Raw genomic sequence first — 21,635 nt, forward strand, 5'->3', positions numbered from 1 at the left:
TGTTTCAAATTTATTTAATTCAAAATTTATTTCAAAGGTTGCGTGATTTTAAAGTAAAGCACTAAAGGTGAATTTTAGCGACAAATCTGTACCTTATTTAATATCTTTATTTGTGAACTCAATATAGGAAAACCAACTGATTTTTAAAAATTATATTTAGATTCATTTTGACCTGTAATTTTGCCAGATAAAAAAAAATACTTTATATAAAAGGATGCTGACAAACTAAAATTAAAAATCATTACAGAATTTTATTTTTGTCATTATAAAATTACAAATTTGTACAGTCCTGAAGACGGCACTTTTCCATATTTTCCATCAGGGGCTTATACACATATCTAAATTATGAAATTAATTTTAAGGTTTTTCAAAAAAGGAAGCAATTATGAAAACAGCTGAATCTTCGGCAAAGGTCCTAAAATAAATTTATGTTCTAGTTGGCTCGATGAGAAAAAAAAACATGTTTAAAGAGGGGCGTTGTTAAAGAGGTGATTCACCCCCCCCCCCCACTCACAACAAAATTTGACATAATTTTACATTTACTCCCCTCCCTCAAACTCGAAAAAGACGAAGCCCAATCTGTCCCACTGTGAGAAAGACGATTCCTATATGACGTCATATAAAGGGAAAAGAAAAAGGGAAAGGGGGAAAGAAAAACTCTTCAAAAGAGATGGGAGAAAAGGGAATCGTCTTCCTCACTATGTGACAGATTGGGCTTCGTCCTCGAAAAAAACCTTCTATTGAGGTTTTATATCTCTTTCCTTGTCTGGAGGTATGCTATTAGAGCTTTAGCATCCAACAAAGAAAAACATATTGCAAATAAAACTAAATTTTTTTTTCTCAACATATGCTAGTTACTTATATTAACAAAATTATACTTGTCTGCATCAATAGCCCAGAGGAAGTCCAGGTGATTCCAAGCTGGATACTCCACAGCTATCTCCATACCAGGTACAAGGTTAGGCAGCTCTAATAGTGTCCTCTCTACATCCTAATGATAGGTAGTTATTATGAAAACAGGGATGGCAAAATCCATAAGAAGCGAAGCACAAAAAAATCATGGATGGGAACACAGACGAGGATATTTAAAGATCAAGAATCACGCAACCTTTCAATTTTTTATATTTCTTAATATTTATTTTTGTAGCATGACTGACAGACAAAGTAAATAGCATACCTGATGCTTATTCATTGGTATAGAGAATCTTCTCCAAAAATAAACCATTTATATTGGATAATACCTGAGTGAATCATATTTTTTCCATAGTTGTACGGACTGACAGACGGAAAGACATAGTGAATAATAGAATAGCTATTAACCCTTACAGATCGGGCCCCAATTCCCACCTTAATAGATCGGGGGGGGGGGGGGCTCTAAGAGCCCCCCCCTCTATCTCGGCTCCTGGTACAGATAAAGACGTACAATTTTTTTCTGGTGGTTCATGTGTATTTTTAGTCATAGCGGTCAGACCGCTCCTTAGCCGCTTTTTAGCGGCCAGCCGCTAAATTTTAAAACAGCTGTAGAGCGGCCAATTTTGCAGCTAGGATGACCAAATTTTAGGACGAACTTTTATTTTTCATAACAAAAAAATTACTTTTTCTGATCATCGCCGAAAAACGGCAAATAACGGAAACCGCCATTTTCAGCGGTTACGGCTGTAAAACACGGCGGTTAGCGGCGCAAATTAATATTTTTATCTGTTTATTATTGCTCAAGGATTTACCAAAAAAAATTATAGGTCTCTAGCTGTAATAGAAGCCACGATATTCATGATATATGTCTGTAGTAAAAGCCGGACAAAAATCGGTCATAAAGTCGGTCAGGGAGCGGTCAAACGGTCATAACACCACTTTTCTCAGAAGGTCATTGATATCTAAGTATTCACCAAAAAATTTTTAGGTTTCTACCTTATACACAAAAGTCATAATGTAGAAATTAAGATTTATTTAGAATTTTTTTCTAATTTTTTTTTGCTACCCAACCGACTTTGACCGGACACCACGACCGACACAGACCAGATATCCTAATAAAATCAACTCTTGCCGGCGTATAATTACTAAACTTAAAAAGTCATGAAGTTACAGCTCTCCATCTTACCTACAAAAAAAATGAGATTGAAAAAACTAAAGGAGGGGTCTCTTAGTGCCCCCCCCCCCCTACCCGATCTGTAAGGGTTAAGAAATGCTATTGCAATAGGTAATGCACAGTAAAATTAAATAAAAAGCTGAAATAATAGGATGTTGAAGTTCTGGACAGGTAACAAATAATAAAAATAATATCTATTATTGAAAAAAAGTTAAAGTGAAAGAACAAGACTCCTAAACAAACTTTATAACGATTTGTGGTTTAATCTTATTGCAATAAAAAAGAATCAACATAAAATGATGGATAAATTACCTCCTCAGCTGCAAGCCAGTCATTGAGTCCCCAGTACATGGCTACAGGTGATGTAACCTCAGACAAACTAAAAAGGTTTCATATTGTGGTGTGATGCTCTCACTTATAGAGGTGTTTCACACCCAAATTTTAATTTTAATTTTGATGTGACTGTTTGCAATCCCAGCAGGCCTATATCTATTTTTTCAGGGAGAGAATATCCTCCACACCATGAGAAATTGACCATGAAAAAGGGAGAGGTAGATTGTGCTAAAATTCCGTAAAGGTGTGAGTTTTAAGGCTTAAAAATAGTAGTAAAATGATAATATTCACTAAATATGTGTATTCCTTATTGAAAAGAACTATAGACAAAAATTCTTTTAAAAGTTAACATTACCTGAAAATTGTTAAAAAAACATGAAAATTTCACTGATAGCTTTGCTAATGTCAAAGTGACAAAAATTCATTTTTAACGTATAATACATAGATTCGAGAATTAACATTGACAATTAAATAATGTTTTAAAAAATTAATATCTTTGTAATAATGGGCATTACTTTTAATTTTTGAAACTCTTTCCAATAATTTAACTGCCATAAATTTTTGTCAGTTTGACATTAGCAACGCATTCAGTGAATTTCTCGTTTTTTTTATAACAATTTTTTAATTATCCTTAACTTTACATTTTTTTGTCTATTGTTCTATTCAATAAGGAATACACATATTTAGTGAAAATTATCGTTCTACTACTGATTTTAAGCCTTAAAACTCACACCTTTACAGAATTTTAGCACAATCTACCTCTCCATATAAGCCCTCAGCCTCAAATAAATTTAATTTATTCTTTACAATTTTCAAAGCTAAAATGATGTTTTAGTTGAAACTCAAACCCCTCTAGGGCTGTAGCAACTTGTTACTTAAATTGGTGGACTGATTCATAATGGTGTAATGAAAATCTAACCCCTTCTTGGGCTGGAGCCATTAGTTACCTATATATTGGAGGACTAATTTGTCCATGATGTTGGAGATTTGCCTCCTCTGATCCCCAATCATAACCCGCAAAGTTATCTGAAACATTTATATATCATAACAATGTTTGTATACAAAATTTTAACTCAGAGTATCATAAATTCTCTAATAAATTCTGGTTTAGTGTTATTCTTCAACAGTGTTAGAAAAAAAGTTGGAATTTCACAGTAGGGTTACTTTTTTTTTGAAAATATGGGAAATTTTATAATTTTTATAATACAACTTTTATTGAATTAGGATAAAAATCATGCCAGTAAATTTTTTATTTGTAAATATTTGTAAATCAAATACCTGAGACAACTTCCTGAGCATATTGAAGAATTGTTGTGGTAGAAGACCCTGCAGGGGTATGGTGAAGAACTGTTTCAAGCAGGGTTTTATTCATCTAAATGTGTTTAGTTTTTTAAATTATCAAATACTCTTGGCTTCTAGCATCTATTTGAAAGGACAGAGGGGATAGAAAAATAGCTTCGAACCATCTCAAGACTGAAATCTTTAAATAAATAACCCAAAACCAATAGAGAACCTATGTGAAGCTAACCTAAAATAGGAAACCCAATCGATTGAGAAGTAAATCATTATCTTCAGACAAAAAAACCTTATCATAATAGTATATTAAATCTTTGTTGTAGTAATGAATATTTCATAAATTATTTCCTAATACAATTTAGTAATTCAGGAAAGGTCTACAAAAATATAAAAAAAACTTTCTTTATTACCTGTGGCTCATCAAACCCACAAAAGATGAACATAATATTTGAGCATATTCCCTATAAATCACATAGTAATTAAATATAAAAGTTATATGGTAATCACTGAGGAACTTATCTCTTTTAAACAAATAAATGAATTAAGGTAAGCTGATAAGAAAAAAAACTGTACACTTTAAGTAAAACAAACTACATGTCATATAAGATTTATTGAATTTATTAGAACAAAATAAACTAATGTCAGGTAAAACCTGGGTCAGTCCCTCTTGGCAGAACAAGGATGCCAAACAATCTACAAGAAGAGTGTTTGGAAGAAATTCTCCAATTCCTAACCATTCCAGGATAATCTGAAATAGAAATAAGGCAACTTTATTATTTAGTATTATTTTAATCTATATCTATAATAAAAAGTAGAACGACTTCTTTCCATCTGAAGCTTAATTGATCTCAGTAACAGCTGAAATGATTGAGCTCTATTCTTCAAGAACAAATATGTAGATTCTGGTCCTGTGGTAGTTTGAAGCAGACAAAGAGATGAGATTATACTTTGTCAGACATGATTAAATTTTGGGACATTATAATTTCATCAATCAGATTTTTTCCGCAGAAATTACACTATTAGGAGATGAAAGGGATGAAGTAAAAAAATACTGCTGTTTTATATCAAAATGTGTAAACTTTCTAAAAAATAGTTCAGTAAGATTGTTCTTAAAGTGAGTTCTAATTCTTCTAGATTTTGTCAACATTAATTTATCGAATCATATGACACTTACATGAATTGGGTTTCCAAAGCCAGCAATCCATGCAATGGGACTTTCCATGTGACCAACGTAGGCAACTGGAGCCATCAAATGTGCCAATCTGATCCTGATGTCAAATATTTGTATCTTAATGTGTTTTTTAGTAGCAACACTACACTAAAACTTACATTTTAGTTGATTATTAGTTGTTGTGTCGATTAGTCAAAACTTAAAGCAAATAAGTTAGTTAATAGTAATACTAAGACACATAGCTACAACCAGATAAAAATTTCCCCAAAACTAAAGACTAGACTAAAGTTGAAAATTTATCAGTTTTCATATGCTACCCCTATAAAAACTTTCATATATTCTTTTATACAAATGCATACTTATTCATGAGGTCAGGTCTGTAGTGAGGCATAGCAAAGTATGTGGAAGTTCCCATAGAGTGACCTATGTACTGCAAGTCCATAGAACCTGTGTGTTCCAGAATCTAGACAATAACAACTAAAAAAACCAAGCTTTAAATCTTGATTATATTAATGGACCAAGCATTTTAAAATCCATATTTTTTTATCTATTATGTACGTCTAGGTCTAAAACTACTTTTTATGATAACAAATGATATAGTTGGTTAAAGACTGAAGGAGAATAAAGACCAATACCATTTCAATCATAGCAGGAGTATCATATTTAGCCATCTCATCCCAGGAAAAGTCCCAGAATCCACCTAAATAACAATTTAGGTAAAATCCTGAAATTCTAGTGAACATATAAGATTACTCATGCTAACTACATATTTGGTCTTAGGTTATAGTATAATAACAAAACCAGATAATCAAAAGAACTTTTCAACATTGTAACTTAACATGTGGTTAAATAATTCCAACCTGATTGGTCATCAGGATCCAGGTAGGTATGGTTTCTGCTGTATGTATTTCCTCTGTAATTTCCCAGCCAAACATCGTATCCTGCATCAGCCAACAGGTATCCTGGATAAAGTAATAAGTGGACACATTTCTTATTTTTGTGTTTTTGACTTAATATATTCTTAAAAGACAAGCTATAATTTGCATGAATGATCTTTAATTTGATAAAAACGAATACTCCGCATAGTTATGGTGAAGCATGTGCCAATAACCTTTACTATCTTGGATGTTCGACTATGTCATTTAATGCTCAAATAATTGATGTTAAAAAAGAATGAATCATGACATACCTAATCCTTTAGAAGGATCTGAAACAACAAAATCTGCTGAAGAACAGAAAAGTCCATGAGCAACAAAAACAACAGGTCTTCCTTCTTTTGGTCCCCTGTTTTATGATTCATACTTTTAATAATGCATAAAATCAATTGGTGGTATACACTGTAATTGACCAATGGTAAAATTTATAATGGCCTCTCATTGGTTAATTTTTTTTACGTCATAATCAGAGTCAGACACTTTTACTAGCTTCAGAATCCAGCTTAGGATTTAAACACCTTTAGTATATTTAGTCTCCTCTGAGTAACCAAACATTTAAATGATCTTCCCCGCTTACAATTATCTTCAAATCCTCAAATAAATTATACCTGTCATCCTTGCCAGCCGGAATCCTGTGAAGGGTCAGGATATAGCCATCATCAGTAGTCACATAGTAGGTCTCTTCGGGGTACCCATTCATACGAATGATCTCATCCTTTAAAATTAAATGATCTATCAGTGGTTTCCCTCAAAGTACTTACTTTAGCCCTGCCTGGTTTTTCTGGTATGTGTATATGTGTATATGCCTTATGCTTGGTTAGGGTATATTTGGTAAAAGATAGCCCTGCAGGTATAGGCCCTGCAAGGTTAGAGCACTGCAGGTATAGGCCCTGAAGGGTTTGGGCACTTCAGGTACCCTTCCTTTCGAGAAAGGGCTTCTTTGCTCTTTGGGCAATTTAAAAGAAAACACCGTTTGGGGATTATATTGATTGTAGAAATTATGCCTCTTTTGAAAACAATTTGATAAAAAATATGCACATGGAATATGTCAAACAAAAATGATAAAATACATGAATGATAGACAATAACAATTAGACTATACTCACAGTGGGTAGGTTGTGCTTGATATGGGGATAACTTCTTCTAATGTCAAACTCATTTGAACTAAATTAAATCATTCTTATACAAATAACATTTAATTCAATATTTTTTTTAATGTTGACTGACTTGCTTAATGCTTAGTATTTAAGTCTGTAACGCTTATATTCTATTGAAATTCTGTACAAATGTTAGAACTATATATTACCCTTTAAGAGCCTGAAAGAGATCCTCATATGACGTTTTTTTGTAGTCACAGAAACCAGCTTAAAATAAAAAAATAATATTATTGTTTTCTCGTATTCATTCGAATCCGGTGGATAGGAACCGGTTCTCATCCATACGAAAAAACTATGTCTAGCATCGTATTATATCCAGCTTTCTACGAATATAGAAATGTACAATCAAAAGATTAAAACCAGTTTTTTTAGCCGGCAAAAAGCCGTTTATAATACGATGCGAGAAATAACTATTATAGGTTTTTAAAAATTTTCATGAAATTAACCATAACCATGCTTTCAGTAAACTGACCAAAATTTGCTCCAATATGTAATTTTTGATTATGCATACTTTTATAGTTGTCAAATTGGAATCTGACATTGGGAAATTGCCAATTGTAAGGTTATTAATTGACTTACAGCTGCAGTTTTACGTATTTTAGCGGCAGATTATAATTATAAGGTTGATAACTGAGAATGGTTTTATAGCAGCTTATTAAAATAAAAAGTGGCTGGCTGAATTTGGCTGTCGAAATTGAATTATACATGAATATGTAAAAAAAATAGTGACTTGCCTAAGGCTGTAGAAAATAGAAAGAAAATTGAAATCAACCTGATATACAATATTCTAAACTTCAAATATAATCTTTTATAATTCGCACACGGCTTCTACGGCTATAAAAGTCTTGGGAATTTAAAACCGATTTATTTCCGTTTCATTTGGACCGGTTCTGAGCCAGATTGAAAAAATATGTATTGTATCGTATTATAGAAAAATTTTCAAAAATGATCAAATAAAAATTTATTCATTAAATCCAGGTCCTCTAAGACCAACAAAACTGAAATTTATCTTACAATTTTTCATTTTATTATCCACGGAAAACGGAGTATAATAGTGCGATAAATAACTATTAAATATTTTTAAAAGTCATATTTAGTAAATGTAATAATTAGATAACCTTGTGAGCAAAGTTATATTTATTATTTACACATTACTTACTAACTTTTACTAGTAATAGAGTTTTGAAATGAAAAAATGTTTTTTAATGTTTAGAACTCCTAAAGATCCACATTTGTAAAGGAACTGATTACAAATGAACTTTTATCTCATTGAAGTTTATGTTTTAATAAATAAATAAGTTTACTGATAAATAAATAAGAAAAGTAAATAGTCATACATTCAACAAGGATGATAATAACCATGAAAAGAGAAGCTTAAACAAAATAAAGAATGATTATAGAGATGTTATATTTTTGCCCTATAGTCTTAGGAATTACCAGTTTTAAGTCAGGACAGTCAAAAAAATGGTGTTTCTGTATCTGGTTATTTAACAACACCTTGGCGTCCGCAAGGACTGTTACTTACTGTATGAGGCATCTCTATTAAAGTTTAAAGTCAATGGGATAATTTCAACATGCCTTATTTACAGCAGACCAATCTTTTAGGGACGGACGGACCAACTTTGAGTGTAAAAATGCCAGGGATTTAGGAGACATTTTTATTAAAAGTCACCAAACCTATTACTATTCCTTTTTTTTTTTGAAAATTTCATTCTTATATATCCTATTATTATATAAAGAAACCCCCTTAAACACCCCTTGCATCTAGGGGCTTTGTATTCGTAGGGGCAGAGAGGAGCTTTGATAATATCTTCAAACCATCCCAGTGCTTGAATCTGAGTAGCCTAAAACCATCACAGAAGCAAATCACACCTAAAATAAAAACCTAGTTTGTTCAGGAGTTATTGAGATTTTAAGCTGCAGATATTAAGTCCTTACTACTATCTTAAGATTTCGATATCTACTGAACCGATTAAGTTCTTCATTTTATTAAAGCTTTACTTAGGTCTTGTGATGGTTTTAGGCTTTTTTCTGTTTTCCCTAACCTTCGAATGCGAAGCTACAAGATGCAAGGGGCTCAGCCGCTGGTTATGTTATTATAAAGATGATAATAATTAATATAAAAATTATTATATTCATAAATCTAAATATAATTCTTTATTTCGCCTTTATTCATATTACATTTGGAGGATTAAGCTGGAATACAAAATATACATAGCGAGACAAATTACCAGTGTCAACAATTTTCCATTTAGAATCTTAATCTACAGAAGAGGTAGTTTTGTTTATCATAATTGGAGATCAATTTGTTTTCCTTACCTTATCCCCAATAATCCTTAAGAACCTTAAGATATTTAACCAAAAGATAAATTGGGTTTTTAGTTTTTTTTTATCAGGGACGGTTAAGGGTAGTTTTAAGCTGTTTTCTCAAAATATTTTGAGGAAACTACCCCTAGGACCTAACAATAATACAAAGTAAAACGATGTGTGTCCGTCCGTCCGTTTGTCTTATTTACCACTGGAACAATAGGATTTTACTTTTCAGAATAAATCTACTGGTCATACCATAGTTTTAAAGTGTCTCCTACAATTTTCTGATAAATGACCTATCCGTAGATATATTGACTTTATCTTTTGTCTTTGACTTTTAACGCGAATCCAAATCCTCTCAAAAACTGTAAAGTGGCGGAGCTAATTTGAATATTCAGTTTTCTGCTTTGGTCAGCAAAAATCAGTAAGGCATTGGACAACCAGGAACGATTCCATCACACTATAAGTCACTGTAGTATAATACTATAAAATCAGCCAACCATAATCTTAAATTCTATTGTAATTTTATTGTATGTTAGACTTCAGAAATCCTATAAGTATTAATAATCAAATCAACCCACCCCCCTCCTTGATGGTATAAGTTATAATAAAATACCCCCCCCCCCCCTTTGCCCCTATGCTTAATATCATGGTTGTTTCCATAAAATAATTAAATTTTTGATTTTTTAACCATCGCATATTTTTTTTGGATAATACCTTCCTCCAAAATAGTTATAAACCTTCCCAGGACCCATGTAAAGGAGAACCATATCAGTTAATAGGCTATCGAGATCCATCGATACAGACAGAACCACAGACAGACACAGTTCCTGTTGCTTTTATGTAAGGTGCATTATTTGCCAAATGTACCACTTTTCTGCACTACCTCTCCGATTTTGTTAATACGCTATATTTTGGTCCGTTGGGTCATTCAAGGATGCTGGATGGCCAAAAAAAAGTTTCAGAGTCCCTGGATGTCTAGATATCTAGCTATCTATGAAGGTAGGTAACAAAAATGTAAAAAATACCCATTTTTTCACAATTTTAAAAATTAATTTTTTCATCAATCTTACATCCAATCTATACATTTTATACACCAAAATGATCGTTTATTCATGTAAAAAGCGCACATAATGCTATTTTGGCCAAAACTCTAATTTTACAGGGTGTCCAACAAAAAGTGTATTTTGGATATCTAGCGTAATACCCAAAATACCTGTCCGAAAAAAATCATTTTTTTTTGCTTAAATCCTGTGTTTTATCTGTGTGCATATGTGGTATATAACGGTTTGGACGACCCGGGACTATAAGGTTGTCAAATTTCACTTTGGGACACCCTGTAAATGTGATTTTTGCGTCTGTAGAGCTAAAACTTGGTCCAAATTGGCTATTTTTTTTCAAATTACTCTAATATGTGTCTTAGTATGTTTGGCCATAGTGTTTTCTGACCAGATCAATATTTTCATATTTTTTGGACACCCTGTATTTTCAAAAAAAGAGAAAAAATTTTTTTTTTTTTTTTTTTTATTTTTTTTCTATTTTTAAGTTACTTAAAACTGTCATATAGATACAGATTTTGACTAATAACAATAATATTTGCCTATTTTACAATTTTTTACACTTTTGGGACACCCTGTGCATGTTTTTGAAAAATGATGGTTTTTGCCCATTTTTGGGGGGAAGGAGTCGTTTTAGGGCCATAGACTATTTCTTCATTTTTGTAGAACTTTTCAAGACACACCATTTGTTATTTATGCAAAAACCGCAAAAACCGAACTGTTTTGCCGTTATTCACCGCCAAAGGCGGAATTTTTTTACGTTTTTGCCGTTCCGGAGGTTGTAATGGGCATTTGTGGTAAGAAAACGTTAATTTATCAAGATCCCTCTTAAATACTTTTATTTAGGTAATTTAATTTACTAAATTTCATATTAAGTAAATTTTTTTGTGCAGCTAACCGTTTTTCGTCGAGATGGATTTCAATTGTTAAAACAAGAAAATGAAGTGAATATATCATAAATAATTGCTATAACATAAGTGATAAAAGAAACATAAATCATGTGCATTTGAAATTCCTTTTGATAAAAATCAGTTGGATATACAAAAACATTTACTTCACATGAAATTTAGTAAATTAAAATGCCTAAATAAAAGTATTTCACAGTTATCTTGATAAATCAACGTCTTCTTACCACAAATGCCCATTAGAACCTCGGGAACGGCAAAAAACGTAAAAAATTCTGCCTTTGGCGGTGAATAACGGCAAAACAGTTCGGTTTTTGCGGTTTTTGCATAAATAACAAATGGTGTGTCTTGAAAAGTTCTACAAAAATGAAGAAATAGTCTATGGCCCTAAAACGACGCCTTCCCCCCAAAAATGGGCAAAAACCATCATTTTTCAAAAACATGCACAGGGTGTCCCAAAAGTGTAAAAAATTGTAAAATAGGCAAATATTATTGTTATTAGTCAAAATCTGTATCTATATGACAGTTTTAAGTAACTTAAAAATAGAAAAAAAATTTTAAAAAAAACCAAAAAATTTTTTCTCTTTTTTTGAAAATACAGGGTGTCCAAAAAATATGAAAATATTGATCTGGTCAGAAAACACTATGGCCAAACATACTAAGACACATATTAGAGTAATTTGAAAAAAAATAGCCAATTTGGACCAAGTTTTAGCTCTACAGACACAAAAATCACATTTACAGGGTGTCCCAAAGTGAAATTTGACAACCTTATAGTCCCGGGTCGTCCGAACCGTTATATACCACATATGCACACAGATAAAACACAGGATTTAAGCAAAAAAAATGATTTTTTTCGGACAGGTATTTTGGGTATTACGCTAGATATCCAAAATACACTTTTTGTTGGACACCCTGTAAAATTAGAGTTTTGGCCAAAATAGCATTATGTGCGCTTTTTACATGAATAAACGATCATTTTGGTGTATAAAATGTATAGATTGGATGTAAGATTGATGAAAAAATTAATTTTTAAAATTGTGAAAAAATGGGTGTTTTTTACATTTTTGTTACCTACCTTCATAGATAGCTAGATATCTAGACATCCAGGGACTCTGAAACTTTTTTTTGGCCATCCAGCATCCTTGAATGACCCAACGGACCAAAATATAGCGTATTAACAAAATCGGAGAGGTAGTGCAGAAAAGTGGTACATTTGGCAAATAATGCACCGTAAGGATAAATCAAACCCAGAGATCTAAAAAGAAAATTTTATTTTGCAGCTTTTCTAAAATTCAGTTTCTTGTCATTTGATATAAAATTCTTACATGAAGCAAAATAATTATGATCCTAAGAATTTTAAGGGATTTTTTTGGGCAAACAAATAAACTGCGACCATAGAGAGCCATCCGCCTTATAATTAATTTATAGAAATATACATATATCTAGCTCCTGCGGGGAGATCAAACCATACTTAACCTAACCTAAACTAACCATAAAAATACGTAGAAAACCGATTTCGCATGGGTTATAAACGTCATTTATTTTGCTATATACGTAAACTTTTCTGTAATGTAAAAACATAAAGTAGAAGGAGGAATAATAAGGAATAAGACACCTTCCATGGGAAAAATTCCCCTATGAATATATCCTTCTTTTAAACAAGTGTTTTCTCATAACAACTAATTTTTTTTTGGCATTAATACTTAATTTTAACTGCAAGGATATTCTTATCTCTAAGTAGCGCCTACATCCTGTATATAAAGTAATAAAGTGTTTTGTCTGACAATAAAAATCTCGGAAACTGATTGTCCGAATTAAATGTACTTTTTAGAAAAGCTTTATGCATGTCTTTGTGTGGTTTTAGGCTATTTTCCCATCTTCCTTCACCCTTCCCTAAGAGTTTGGGACGAAACACTAGTAAAATTAAAAGACACTAAGCTACTTTATTTACCTCTTACACACAATGCAAAATTGCCTAGATGTAATGTAGTTAAAGAAAAATAAAAGATATTGTATCAAAGATTCAAAGAGCAACTTTGACATCCCTAAAAAAATCTTAAGGGGTGTGAGCTTGAGGGTGCATAATGATTTAGAGGGGTGTATGTAGAGGGGTGACGATAAGATGCGTGGGACGCCCCCAATTTTTTTCAGGGTGGTTGACAACGTCCTTCAATGTCATATTTCTTGATAATTTATATATAACTAGCGGCATCACCCCTAGCATCAATGGGCTTTGTATTCGAAGGGACAGAGAAGGACAAGAAAACTAGCTTAAATTCATCTAAAGACTTAAATCTGAAATGAAATAGCCTAAAACTATCATAGGACCAATATGAAGTTTATCTAAAATAGAGAACCCAATCGGTTAAGTATTTATTGAGATCTTATGCTTCAGACAAAACACCTTTGCTACTTTATATGATAGGATATTGCTAAATTTATGAATTAACCGAAGTTTAATAACACCCCCTTCCCCTTTGCTTTAAGTCCTATGATGGATGTGCCATTTCTTCCGCATATTTACTCATGCATATTAATACGATTTCGCGCCAAAAAAAAATAATACAGTAAGATATTGATGAGGTTTTTTATTGATAAAATTGAAACACTAATTTTAAAGAGCAGTTTGTGCTGTTATAATAAAATGCATTTTTGCGAATTTATTGTATTATACATTTGCGGAAATGAATGCAGCCCCTACACGTCCCTTGATGGTTGAGTGTCCAGCAAGGAAACTGCTTGAATAGGATGGATGGATGGAGGGATGGTTGGAGAGATAGTGCGTTGCGAGTTGACATAAGACCTTTAGTAGCTTGTCTTATGCATAGTTATTAGTTTAAATATTATCAATTTGTTATATTTTAGAGATAAAACTAGTACCACCTTTTTCATAATTAGCACAGCTGCAAAAATTTTATTTAAAAAAAGTATCGGGAAGTCACAATATAAATCATTTTCAAATGATATTAATCACAAGCATTGTTTTTCAGTAAAAGTTTTGTCTTTTATTGTCAAAAACTTAATAAATTTAAAATTTTCGTGGTAAATTTTATTTAATTAGGTTTTTTGAATTAACTACAGTAAATTTCACTACATTTTTAATGGTAGAAAAGTTACAGGCAAATTTTTTTTTTCTGCAAGTGTACCTACCACACCCTCCCCCCTCAAATTTTCCGTTTTCAAGCATAAATCAAGAAGCTTTACAAAGTGTCTAAAAAAAATGAGCCGTGTGACGACATAAAAATGAGGGACGAGAGGAGAAGTGGAAAAGAAAACCCCTAAAAATGAGATGGATGATCCCTCATTTTTATGACGTCACATTTTGAGACTTTGTAAAGCTTCATAAATCAAAGTAGTATGATAAGAATTTTCCACTTTTACTGCAATAAAATCCATTGATTACCAATTAATATGTTTAGTTGTTTTAGATTTAATAATATAAATGCTACGATGAATGTTCAAGAGTTGAAAAACAACAATTTCATAAGTGAAGTTCAATTTATAGATAATTTGTGAAAAAAAGTGTGTTTATTGATTTAAATGTTTGAAAAGATTCAATATCAAGTTCTTTGATCTTTTAGAATACAGAGATTTGAAATCAAATTAACAAAATGGTTAGTACTCTTATTTTTGTAATAATCCTTGTTTAAGTGATAGGAACTCTGAACCGATATGGTTCTCCTTTTTATTCAATCTTTACCGAGAGAAATTGGCAATAAAAAATGCCTGTTATTGTCGGTTTTTGGGCATCGCCTCTTAAGGTGCGTTTCGTCGTATTTTGATAGTAGCTTTTGGTTATTTTATTTTAGGTTAATTTAGGTAAATGTTAATGATTGCCCTGCAGGGTTAGGCAAATGGCCACACAGGGTTAGAGCTCCACGCAGGGGCTAGAAATAGGAGAAAAGCTACTGTAAAAATACGACGAAAGCCCCTTAAGAGGCGAAATCACGAAACCGATAATACCCGAAATGTTTGCCCCCTCCCCAAAAATGTATGTTCTTCCTTATTAAAAAGTTTAACATATTAAAATGTTATGAAAAGTCAAAATTAAAAACAAGGATGACAACATCCATAAGTAGCGAAGCACAAAAAATTGTGGATGGGAATAGAAGTAGATTTAAAGTGTATTTATTGGAGAATATAAACACGAAACCTTGTTTTATTTTGTATGATGAAGACGGTTAAAGTAAATTACATACTAGTTGCACATAACGATGGGGAAAAATATTTTGTAACTGTTAATGCAAAAAAGTTTTAAAATTGGACCAAAAATACCAAAGATATGGGCAAATATGTCAAACATATAAAATAGCCAAAAACCTGCAAAAAGGCAGTCTGACTGTCAATGTTGTTTTCTTCAAACGACAGGAAATTTAATTTTGATATCTTTAAATGAAAAAATTTCGAAAATCGGACCATAAACACCAAAGATATGGGGAAAAATGTGAAAAATATAAAAATAGCCAAAAACCTGCAAAAAGGCAGTCTGACCGTCATTGTTGTTTTCTTCCAATGACGGGAAATTTAATTTTGATCTCTTTAACTGAAAAAATTTTAAAAATCGGACCATAAATACCAAAGATATGGGGAAAATTTGGAAAATATAAAAAATAGCCTAAAACCTGCTAAAAAGCAGTCCGACCGCCATTGATGTTTTATAGTTAATTGTGCTTCTTATTAATGGGAATGTTGTCAAAAAATTTCAGCTCTCTATCTTTTATAGGAGCCGAGAAAACCACGTTTCCCCCAATTCATTAATTACGGACGGACGGACATTGTGAATTATAGAGTAGCTTCGCTACTAAAAAGTAAACCAACAGGTTGTAAATATTCAATATACTCAAAACGATTGGAGATTTTTTGGTCAAAAATTTTTCTTTCAAAACAGTCTTATTGACAATCAAGTCATAATCATATAGTTGCTTCACTTATAATAGTTATTTCTCGCATCGTATTATAAACGGCTTTCCGCGGATATAGAATGTACAATTATAAGATTAAAACTAGTTTTTTTAGCCCTGAGGTGACAAAGGCACCGGCTAAAAAAACTGGTTTTAATCTTATGATTGTACATTTTTATATTCGTAGAAAGCTGGATATAATACGATGCTAGACATAGTTTTTTCGTATGGATGAGAACCGTTTCCTATCCACCGGATTGGAATGAATACGAGAAAATACATTAAATCTACTTTGAACAATCAAAAAAGTTTTAAATTGACCGATTCTATCAGAAAGATAATCATTACATACGAACGTTATAATATAAGAAAATATTCGCTTCGAACGAAAACATAGATAGACAGACATATAAAAAAACTAAAAATTTTAACGAATTATAAAACGTTTTTTTACTAAAAAAATACATTTGAATTATACGTCGATTTGAAAATTTTAATATAAAATCCTCCGAAATATCAAGTAAATGACAGAAACGCCCCTTTTTTTTAACCTTAAAGAAACCTATTTATGGCTTTTTCGTAAAGCCTTAATCCCCCAGGGCACTTCTAACCCTCTCCAAACCTAACCTAACATAAATTCATTAAAAAATGGTTTTCATAATAAAATAAAATGTGTTCCACTTTCAGTTCGAGAGAAATTTAACAAGAAAATTCTATCGATTTTATTTCTTTTCATATTCCTTTTAAAAAAAAGGAAAAAAATACCTTTAATTTTCCTATTGGAGGATTTATTATCCTGCCGCCAAAATTTGGCGGCAACGAGAAATACAGGGGGAAGAAACAAGAGAAAGGGAGGGATTATAGAATAAAGGGGAAGAGAGATTATTAAGGGTAAACGAGGAAGGTAATATAATTGGAAGGGGAAAAGAAAAACTTAAAATTCAGGGAAAAGACAATGACCGACACATGATCTACATCCCCATTGATTATTAACAAAATTACCCCCTCTACAGTATACAAATAGAGGTGGAAACGTTTGGACACTCAACTTAATTAAACAACAAATCAAAATTTATTGATATAGTCCCCAAAGTTGTTGAGCCAACGAATAATAAAACGTTATTATAAAACTTTGGGAACTAGTGGAATAATCAGTCCAATGTCCCCTTCCTCCCTGCTTAAAATAAAAAAATCTTAATTTCTTACATTTAAAAATATATCCAAAAGTTGTTAACCTTTCATCGCGAAAAATATCCTAAAGCCTATCCTTGGCTAATACCCGTTGAAGAGATCATACTCACATACACGCACAAACAAAATAATATTTATCTAGTTTAGAAGATAGGATGGAATTTAATTGCTGAAAAATAACAATTATGTTTTTGTTGAAATAAGAGATAGGTTTATAATTAAAAGTTAAACAGGGAGTTTAGGAATAGTACAATGGAAGAAAAATAGATCTATAAATTTCCTCGGTTTGAACTTATTTAATATGGATATTAACTCTTGGTCCTGTTTACGAGCCAAAGCATTCCACAATCTAATTCAAAACAGAAGTAGGTATCATTTTTAACGTCCTTAGTATGACGCTGTGTGATCCAGACTCGAACCCGACACATCTTGTCTTTGTTTCTATTGAAAATATTGGAGGGAAAACTAAATAATCTTCTAGTTCCATATCCATGAGGTTTGTAGTAAGGTGGTTAAATAAATTAATTTTGTAAAACTTCAAGGATTTATATCAAGTTGGGTAGATAAGGAATTGCGCTTATCATTATACAAACCGACACTTTCCTGGAAGGGAGTGGGCCATTGGACTAACAATTTTACTGGTACCCAAAGTTTTATAAGAACTATCTCAAGTATAGTTAAACATCCACTAGGATACTTAATTACAGTTGATCACATTTTTGTTGTTTAAATGATTTATTCATCTTATAGAAAAAATCATACATGATAAAATAATAAAAATACAAAAATTAACTAACAAAATGCAAACATAGATAGCAAATAATTAATACAGTAATAGTTTTCTTTCATTTATCAGATAGAGATTGGGGACAATGGCCTATTTATTACACTAGTCCCCAAACTTTTATAATAACATTTTTATTCGTTAGCTTAACGAATATGGGGAATTTTGATTGGTTGATTCATTAAGTTAAGTTTCAACCACTGATTTTAATCTACTGATGGGGTAATTTTGTGTATAATTATTGGGGATGTACATCAATTTTCGGGTTTCGGAGATTCCTGCTCATTTATACATGTTAAAATAATGTATTTTCAAATACACTGGGTCTATTTTAATCTTTCTACCTTTATTATTGGCCACGATATAAAAGACACAGTGAGTCAGGAAGGAAGTTGAGGATATAGGTTTGAATATCAAATTTCCTTACAATAGCCTGGTCCCTTATCACGAGAACGATTGCTTTAAAAGAACAGATCTATAGTATAGATGTATATACAGATAACTACCTCCCTTTTCCAAGAACCCTTTTCGTCTGCTAGCAATTTGTTTTCTGCTACTTGGCTGTGTTAATATTCTTTACACTATTGGTTGATTTTAAAAGACCTAATTGAGAGTACAAGGCACAAGGATGGGGACATACAGTTGCTTAACCCCTTTCCCCTCTAGTGTTTCATTCTAATTTTAAAAGTAAGAAAATTTTTCAGATTTTGATCACTACTGAACTTACGAAGCGATGGTTGGTTTTCTTTTCAGTCTTAGGATGGTTTAAGACTACTTTTTTGTGCTACCTTAACCCTTTGAGTACAGAATCCCTAGACCCTAAAGTGCAGCTACTTGTACAATTAATCAAGCACTAGACCCTAATCAAACAAATGCATATAAACAACTATACTGTTAGACCATCAATAGTGGTGTTAGAAAAGAAGTTTTTAAAGTTTAAAACAGCAAAAGATATGAGTAGCTGTCTACAGGGCCCTAGCAAAATAGGGATAGACCTCACTGCTTTTGACCTTCCTATTATATTGACGTCAGGAAATACCCTATACTTCATCTCCAAAAGCTGTGACATCTATCCCCATTTTCCTAGGGCACTAAACGCAGCTACAAGATAGGATTGTATTAAAATTTGAGCCATTCTATTGTTAAAGATATTATGACTTTACCAGGATTATATTAGCGAGAGTATCATGTTACTTAGGAACACAGGGCCCTCTGACCATATAGTTACATGTGGCATTATCTATCTATCTATCTATCTATCTATCTATCTATATATCTATCTATCTATCTATCTATCTATCTATCTATCTATCTATCTATCTATCTATCTATCTATCTATCTATCTATCTATCTATCTATCTATCTATCTATCTATCTATCTATCTATCTATCTATCTATCTATCTATCTATCTATCTATCCATCTATCCATCTATCTATCTATCTATCTATCTATCTATCTATCTATCTATCTATGTTACTTAAGAACCCAGGGCCCTCAGACCATAGAGTTAAATTTGTCATAGTATATCTTCCTATCTGTGTATCTACAAGTTCTATTCATCCATTAATTTTTCTTTTTTTGTGTTTAAAGAAGGTGTATCAACTTTTTTTTTAGAGCTAGCCGGTTCTTTTAGTAAGTAGTAGATGTAAAATTTTTCATAGAATTCAGATATGCAATCGGTTTTTTTGTAGACCTCTTATTTTTTAAGTAATTTAAGTTTAAAAAAAAAAAATTAAGTCGATTTTAAGGTACTAAAATGCAACAAAAAAAAGAAAGAAAATGGCCATTATGAACAAAAATAGTAAGATCTTTAATTTGACACCTTACTTTTTCAATTCTGTCAGGTAATTATTGAAAAAATCGATTTTTTTAAACCCACGAGAATAAAAACTTTTAACTTAATTTTATTATTTCACAGGTAAAAAAATATGGGTTCATATATACCTTTAGAATCAGAAAAATATTACGAATTCATTGTAAGCAAAATTGAAAAAAAAAGTTTACAATATAGTATATAAACTACAATAAAAGGAATTATATGAAAATATCATATTATATTGTACAGGCAACGTCTTAATTCTTGAATTGAGTATAAAAATGGGAAGGGGGTAAAGAGGGGATAAAGAGGAGGTAAAAAAGGGAAGACGATAGTGTTGCCTGAACAAAAAATATAATTGGCCATTTGTTTATTTTTTTACTTTTTTTCAATTTTGCTTACAATGGATTCGTAATATTTTTCTGATTCTAAAGGTATATATGATTTATTGTGTTTTAAATGATTTATTCTTCTTATTAGACAAATCATAGACAAATTAAATATGATAATATTACATATTATAAACATATTTATATATTATACATGTTAAAACATAATGTTATATTTTGATTTATATTGATATCATTATACTTTTTTTTAAACAATGGAGATCGGACGTTATCTAACAGCTAAAATACTTTGTATTGTCCTTATATCCTAAAACAAAATCTATAAAATTAGTTACTAAACTGTAATTTAATCCGATGGAATTAAGTAGTTTTATGGTAAATTGTGCTAACAATAAAGTTTGGGAGAAAAAGTTATCCTCATTCCATCTTATAATACATTCTTCCTTGCTTGCTTTTAAAGCCCTATCTTTTGCTATCAGTATAAGTAAAGTTATTTGTGTGAAGTCATCCCCTTTAAAACATTCATAATAAATATTAAATAAATAAAAATTTTCTTTTAGAAAGATAAATTCAGGACATTCATTATTATATATTTTATCCAAAAATGTGGCCATACAGTGAGCAAAATATTTTGCACACTTGCATTCAAAAATTGCATGCTCACTGTCATTTATAACTTTGCATAATTTGCATAAATTGCTTTCAATAATATTCCATTTAAAAAGTTTGTTAGGGCTAACTAATGTACGAGTAAATTGTTCAAAAAGAAAACTCTTAAAATACATAGTTATGGGCAAGTTAAGTATTATATTAAAACTATATTTAAAACTTTCCATGTCTGGGAACCATTTTTTGTCAATTTTTCGTGAATTTAAAGAAGGATGTGCTGACCAAATCTTTTTCTTGTGCATTTGCTTAAAATAAAGGGCAAAAATGGAAGGAGAATTAAATGACATTGTCATAATAGTTTTATTTGAATTTTTGCTTTGTTTTGAAGAAATACATTCTAAAGTATTAAACTCGAATTCATTTGATATATTTTTAACTATTTTTGCTATTTTCTCATATAATTGGTTATGTCCAGACAAGGTTTGCTTTAAATTTTCGTTTATAATAGGAAGATAGAGAAATTTATGTTTAATTGGCATGCATTTAATAATTGATGCTAATGTAACAATATTAGAGTTAGTGAGTATTCTATTTTCTGCATTAGTAAATTTAATATCTTTAGACCAATAAGATGTTGAGATAGTTGAGTTAAGAAATGTTAAAGGCTTCTTTTCCAATTCTTCCATAAAAACACATAGTTTTCTGAAGTTTTTTTATCCTGCATTG

General features: G+C 31.3%; 1 protein-coding gene across 1 annotated transcript; it reads right to left on the minus strand.

The window, feature by feature from the left end:
- Positions 1–271: 271 nt before the first annotated feature.
- On the minus strand, positions 272–17,774 carry LOC145335206 (gastric triacylglycerol lipase-like). Its single transcript, XM_080180940.1, has 14 exons — positions 17,676–17,774; positions 6,430–6,536; positions 6,076–6,170; positions 5,747–5,848; positions 5,522–5,586; positions 5,246–5,349; positions 4,890–4,983; positions 4,368–4,463; positions 4,126–4,176; positions 3,698–3,791; positions 3,367–3,445; positions 2,399–2,465; positions 879–991; positions 272–338 (listed from the first exon to the last, which is right to left on the minus strand). Exons 1-14 carry the CDS (start codon positions 17,772–17,774, stop codon positions 272–274), a joined length of 1,233 nt encoding a protein of 410 aa, XP_080037066.1.
- Positions 17,775–21,635: the final 3,861 nt, after the last annotated feature.

This window comes from Acartia tonsa, chromosome 13 (genome assembly GCF_053477335.1).
Source record: "Acartia tonsa isolate MP-2025a chromosome 13, ASM5347733v1, whole genome shotgun sequence".
NCBI classification, from domain to species: Eukaryota; Metazoa; Arthropoda; class Copepoda; order Calanoida; family Acartiidae; genus Acartia; species Acartia tonsa.